Below are 6,978 nucleotides of genomic sequence, written 5' to 3'. Positions count from 1 at the left end.
ATCAAAGTAACATAATTTAAACATAAAAAAATAATTTTTTTTTCACAATCGACATTAGAGACAAAAGACTTAGACATCAGATCCCTATCTTTGGTTTCTAAGACATCTTCTTCTTATTGCTTAAACATCATTTGGTCATCTTCCACATATTCAATGTACTTCAAATGTATTTCACTCAGTTTATCACTTAAAAGTATTTTAACTCAATATTACCACAATCTTTTTCGTCGGAATTTGAAACTGCCACAATTTAAAAAAAATGCCACAAAATAACAAAAATCTTGTAGCGAATTTCTAAATTAATAATAAATATTTTACCCATGATAAAAATTTGAATATTGCTATATCATTGATTTTTTTAATTTTATTTTCTTATTATATTTTTTTGAGAGAAATCGGAAAAGAAAAAAAACTAAACAAAAAAGAAGAAAAAGAAAATGCATGATGGTGAAAAAAAAAAGAGAAGAAGATATAAAAAAAAAGATCTAAACGAAGAAAGAAAAGACAATACAGATAAAATTTATATAAAAAAAACGCACACATACATAAGCGTAACTTGATTGGATTTGATTTAAAAAATCTTAATCATCTAATATTTCTGTAATTCAAACTATACATAAAGGAGGAAAAACTAAAAAGACAAAATGTAATGAAGAGTGATATAATGGAAAAAAGTGAACGAATTTCAAAGTTGCTACTCATTATTGATCTGTTTACAAGAACTTTTACATCTATTACCTTGAACTAAACCAATAACATACAACAACCTTCCTTGATCTCCTCATGAGTCATGATTCCTTCTACTATACATAATGTACTAATAAAGATTCAACTAAATCTTTATTCTTCTATTGACTTTCTAAATGATTATTGCTATTCTCTCTTATTCTCTTGATTGGGAAAAGATCCTTCCATTATTAATATTGCACCAATCTTTGCTATTCCCGCAAAAGTGATACAAAGTGCTTTACAAGGAAACCATATATATATAGAAGCACAAACAACAACAACTAACTCTATACACAATTGGATTAGTTATTCACTAATCGCTGTGGTGTGCAATTTGGAAATTAAAAGCTGGCAAAGAAACGATTGGTAACAAAGAATAAACAAAAGGGTTTGTGTGTATATTGTATATGTGAAGGAAGAAACAATTGAAGGTGAAAAAATGGGTGGCAAAAGTTTCCTAACCTAGGGGTTTTTCTTTTTCTTTTTTTTTTTTGCTTGTGTATGTCTATATGTGTATATGTATATATGAGAGGAAAATACAAATGATTTTTTTATATAATTATCATCGTTTTTGTATGGATATATTATTTATCTGTTAGATCAGATAGATAATATATCTGTCCAAAATACGATGACAATCATAATACTTTTAGAAACAGATTAAAGAAGGGATAAAAAAAATAGAAAGAGAGAGAATGAAAGAAAGAGAGGGAAAAGGGTAGAAAAGAAATTTCAAAATTATTCAACTTGGAAATCAAGAAAAGGGAAAGAGGACATATCTTGCATGAGACCCTCCAAATCCCATTCTCCAATTTTCAAGTTTTCCCCTTGATGCAATTGCTGATGCCCATGATGATCATTATTGTTATTATTTCCAAACCCAAACAATTCCTCCACCTTGGAAACCTTCTGATGAGCATGATTAGCATTATTGAAGCAACTACTATGATGATGATGATTGAAATGGTTGTTATGGTTTTTCACATCAATAATAGGGGCATTATTGTCACTTTCTAGTGGAGGAAGGGACAACTCTCTTTCTAGCCCTGTTTTATTGTTAGACCCCATAATTCCATAATTCCCATTATGCCCCTCCTCTACCATGCCACCAAATTGGGTCATCAAGCATTGAGGCACATCATTATTATTATTTATCAAGATAGAAAATGGGTCAGAAAAAACCATTGGTGCTGCTTGTTGTTGATGCATGGATGAGATTGATGAAGAAGTTGAAGATGAAGAATATGATGAGTCCATGCACATTGACATGGCCATGAGATCATGATGTTGTTCATTGAGGTGCACCATCATGATTCCATTAGCATTATTAGGATCTGATGAAGAGTCATCACTGCTACTATTGTTGTTGTTTGGTGAAGGGGTGTTATTGGTGCTAAGTTTGAATCTTTTCTTGAGTGTGGAGTTCCAGAAATTCTTTATCTCATTGTCTGTACGCCCAGGTAAACGTGCTGCTATCTGAGACCACCTGACACAATTTACAAACTGTGTTAAATAATGTCTTCACAAAAATCTTTCTAATTACCCATCATTTATTTATATATATATTTAGAAGTATTGTCTCACTTTTTTTAATTCAACTACAAAAATAATCCAACTCTTGGTAGCAAAATATAAACATTTCAATAGATCCGCCAAAACGAGTTATCGTTTACCGGTTCGATTCACGTCTAAAAATAAACGAATTGAACTAATAAAATTACAACTTATTTAAAAGTAGGTCAATTTTTCTCATCTCAAATAACTTGCGAGTTGAATAGATTTAAGTTAAGTGGACATCAGTTGGTTCATGGTTTAACCTTTTAGTTTTGGTATATAAAATTAAGTTTATGTTATACACTATGTTTTTATAAATTTGTTAACTAGTGTTTTAGAATTTTGATAATTTATATATTATTGAAATATATAAATATATAATAAATTATTTTGATTTGTATGGATATTAAATAAAAAAAAATTGTTAAAATTATATAATAATATCTAAAAAAATAAAAGAAAAATATCAAACGAAGTAACCCATTTAATTTATTAACTTGAGCCAGTCAAATCAAACTTGTATATATTTTCTTAAACTTATTTAAAATACCGTTCAACTGTCTTTTTTTTTTAATTTTAGTTTGGGGTTCGTGATGAGTTGGTCATTCGCCAGCTCTGTATTTCATGGAGAAATAATCAAACCATTTTATATTAGTATTACAAAATTTATTATAAATATAATGAATCAATAATTACTATATTTTCTATACTATTATTTGTGGGATTTCTTTTAAATGTGTTGTGAAAGACAGGACACTACTGGACACATATGCTTTAGTTTTCTTTAATTTCGAATAATATTGATAACATGTTTATACCGAAAATGAGAGGTAGAGGGTAGTTTTCTTCACATGCTTGTCAACTTTGAAATTTGTTTCAATAAAATTAAACACCAGGTAGAGTATGGTTTAGCTTTCTTCACAATACAATTTTTCACACATCATAGACTTTGTAACCTAATTTCTTTTACAGTGCAATTAGGTACCCTTTAAATATTATTTTTTATTTAATTTAAGAAAAAAAAGCAACAAGTAACTTTTTTTATTTTTTAATTAATTAATACGTAAAAATAAATATTTAAATTGATTAAATAATAATAAATTCTTAAAAAAACTGACTAAAAATTGAAAGTTAAAAGATAATTAACATTTCTCTTTCAGATAGTATACGTGGTATTACTAATAATATCTCAATTTCATTGCGGTAGCTTTTTGGAATAATTTTACCCTTAAACTGCATAAGATATTTTAATATTCAGGATTAGAAGTCTTCATTCTTAGGTTTTTTTATTTTCTAATAAACGTGAGAGATTTTCTAAGTCTTCTACCACTATGTTGATGACTACTTAATTAATAATAGGTTTAATTAGTTTTATTAAATTTGTAATTAAATTTTTATATTTATTTTTTTTAGTTGGATCTCTACAATGTTTTAAACTTTATAATTAAGATTTTTCGTATCCAAGATGTTAAAATTAATAGAATATTTCTCACAAAAAAATATGTAGTAAAAAATTTAATTAAATTTTTAATTATGACTACCTTTCATTTGTGAAAAATATATCGTTAATTCTAACATATTTTACATTGATAAAAACTTAATTACAAAATTAAAAACAATGTATAGATCTAATTAAAAAATATAAAAATATTATAAATTTTGTGAAAATATAAAGACTAATAAAATAATTAAATTTTAATAATATTATATAGTAACAAACCATAGTATGCTTTAATTCAGTAAAAAAGCTAGAGTTTTCTAGAAGGTGAAATCTGAGACATGCTTCTAATTTACGCCATTTTGTCTAATAACCCTATATGCATAGGCATGCCCTATAATAAATTAAATTAAATAAAAATATAATAATTAGTTCATCAGCGAGGATTAATCCTTAACTAAAGATTTAAAAACTTCCAGTAAATATAGTTTTAAAATGAATGTGTAGCTGATTTTTCCCCTTAATGACACAACTAAAATAACTAGTCCCCAGTAATCATAGAAATAATTTGCATTAAAATAACTATAATCCTTTGGTTGCATAAATCGCAACAAGTAGTCACAATAGATCCCAACAAGCTTCATGTCAAGCTCGTACATAAACACCCTATGGTGTAATGTAATAATAATTAACTTATTATACTACCAACTACAATTGCAACAACTGAGCCTCTATGACTGGAAGTATCAATAGTTGAGAGACATTTTAAAATATTGAAATAGTACAATTTATTATTATTATTATTATTATTATAAAATAGCCACTATTATTTACGAATGTACATTATTGTCACGGAAGTTATTATGATTCCACTAAAAGAAAAAGTGTGGCCATAGAGCAACTGTTACGCTAGCTAACGTGATTCTTTCAAAAACATGACGGTAGCTTAAAAAATGTGGCAAAAAGTTATCATTACATTTTTTTTAACTTTTTGCTATGCTTTAAAAGCGTGTCAATAGAAGTATTTTTTTGTAGTGTTATAAAATCTGAAGGTTAATGTTTAGATGCAATAAATTAAACAAATATATTATCTTATATAAAGACATCTTGTAGAAGAAATATGACACTCAAAATGGGACGAAGATGGTATATCATATCATAGCTAGCTATTAAGAACTGAATTATTAAGCTTGATGAGGTAAAATTAATTAATTAAAATAAAATAATGATAATGAAGAAGAATAATGTATGTACCTGTTGCCAAGAATGGAATGCAAATGAACAATGAGATCTTCCTCTTGCGGCGAAAAAGCGCCGCGCTTAAGGTCCGGCCTTAGGTAGTTAATCCAACGGAGGCGGCAACTCTTGCCGCACCGTTGGAGGCCGGCATTCCTAGCAATGTCGGTCCAACAACCTTGTCCACTGGTGAGCATGTACCTTAATAGCTTCTCATCTTCCTCAGGTGACCACAAACCCTTTCTAAGCTTGCTCTTAATAATAGTGTTGCTATTTCCCATTTTGTCCTTCCCCATATTATTATCCGGTTTCCTCATTTTTTTTGTCAATTAACTCTCTAGTGCTCAAAAGGGACAAGGAATGGAGAAGCTTTTAAGGGTTTTTGCTATTTTTGAGCACTGTGTTTGTGATATATAGAAAGAGAGATCTAAGAGAGAAAGCTATATAGGTGAATGAATGATGTTTGTGAGAGCGATGTGTATATAAAAGAGAAGGCTTCATAGGGTGGAAATGGTGATGATCATCATGATATTGATTGTTGTGAGTTTGCTTAAAATATGAATTTCAATATTGTTACAAACATCTCCCCCAATGCAAGGGATTTTTATATTTAACCAATGCATTTTTTAAAGAGTTTCTTTTAAATTTCAAATATGAATATCATAGAATTTAATTTCATCAATCTCACTTTATGTATTTAAAGAATATAAATATCACATGTGTTCTTTTAAATGACCGCACCATTTATATAGATTATTTTTGCTAAAGTGACATCACTTAATTAAATGCACATAAAATATTATTTTATACAAAAAATATATTAAAAAAAATTTATTAAATTTTAGATTTTTTTTTTAATTATAGAAATTATAATACAACATGTATTATTATTTATAAACAAAAAGTAGTTAAGTAAAAAGAAAAGGTTTAAGATTTTGTTGAGAAAAAAAGCACACAACTAATATTAAAATTTAAAACATTATTTCTATATATAAAAATTAAAAAAAAAGATTTAGTTTGTTGGTTGATATGGGTAGATAGAGTGGAAAACGGATTGGAGGGGGACCTCCCTAACACAAAATCAAAGAGACAGAGAGGGATGGTTGGTCTTCTTGTCTTTGACTCAATTCTTGTCTTTTTCGTTATATTTTACTTCACTCACAAGGTAATCATCATAATAACCTTTTATTCTATCAAACAACACAAACAATTTTGCTTCCACTTCACATAATACCCTCTCTCTCTCTCTCTCTCTCTCTATAGGTTTTAAACTTCAAACTCACGTGTATTGAGACTAGAGAGATCAATAATCATGACTATGCTAAGTGCTAACTATATATACTACTACTTTGGGATTTAAATATTTAATTGCAAAGTAGTGTTGCACGCTTCATATATAGTTGTTTTTTTATTATTGAGTGTAGGTTACATTGTTTGCATGAATTTCACAAGGGCTAACCACTTAATTGCGATATTTTGAAGCAAATCCTGCTCTTCTCCTAACTAAGTAATCTTCCCAATCATATTTCTTTTCTTGCTGTAATTCTTTCTTTGCTGTACAACAGCGATTATATGGATCTAATCATTTCAATAATGGTAGTTGAATCTATTTTTGAACATTTCTATTACATATATAACAATTCGTTCATGCTTGCATAATTGTTTTAAGTTTTTAGGAGAGATGAATTCGTCATATGGTCCGTATTAAAATTTTTATAATAACAATTGTTTAGACTCTGATGATTTTTGTGTTTCACTATATAGACTTTTTTAAGATAGTATTTAATTTTAGAGACTGAAATCACTGAAATTAGAATTTGGTATTATATTTGATGGTTAGAGAATTATAAAATTAAAATTTTAATTTTGAGATATAAAATTTTGATTCCTTTAATATTTTTAAAAAGTAGAGGAGGATTAAAATTTTTAGAGGGACAAAATTTTAGTAATATTTTTTTAATAATTAATGATATTTTAGCAAATATTTTTATTTCAGTTCTATATTTATCTTGAATTAAATA

The 6,978-nt window shown here is 27.6% G+C and overlaps 1 protein-coding gene across 1 annotated transcript; it reads right to left on the bottom strand.

Annotated features, from left to right (window-relative positions):
• Positions 1-632: 632 nt before the first annotated feature.
• On the bottom strand, positions 633-5,376 carry LOC130946241 (transcription factor MYB83-like). The gene is made up of 2 exons (XM_057874913.1): positions 4,976-5,376; positions 633-2,215 (listed from the first exon to the last, which is right to left on the bottom strand). The coding sequence occupies exons 1-2, from the start codon at positions 5,272-5,274 to the stop codon at positions 1,468-1,470; spliced, it is 1,047 nt and encodes a 348-aa protein (XP_057730896.1). The 5' UTR covers positions 5,275-5,376; the 3' UTR covers positions 633-1,467.
• Positions 5,377-6,978: the final 1,602 nt, after the last annotated feature.

This window comes from Arachis stenosperma, chromosome 8 (assembly GCF_014773155.1).
Source record: "Arachis stenosperma cultivar V10309 chromosome 8, arast.V10309.gnm1.PFL2, whole genome shotgun sequence".
Classification (NCBI taxonomy): Eukaryota; Viridiplantae; Streptophyta; class Magnoliopsida; order Fabales; family Fabaceae; genus Arachis; species Arachis stenosperma.
Note: the sequence above shows the minus strand (reverse complement) of the source record. Positions and strands in the feature narration are given on the sequence as shown.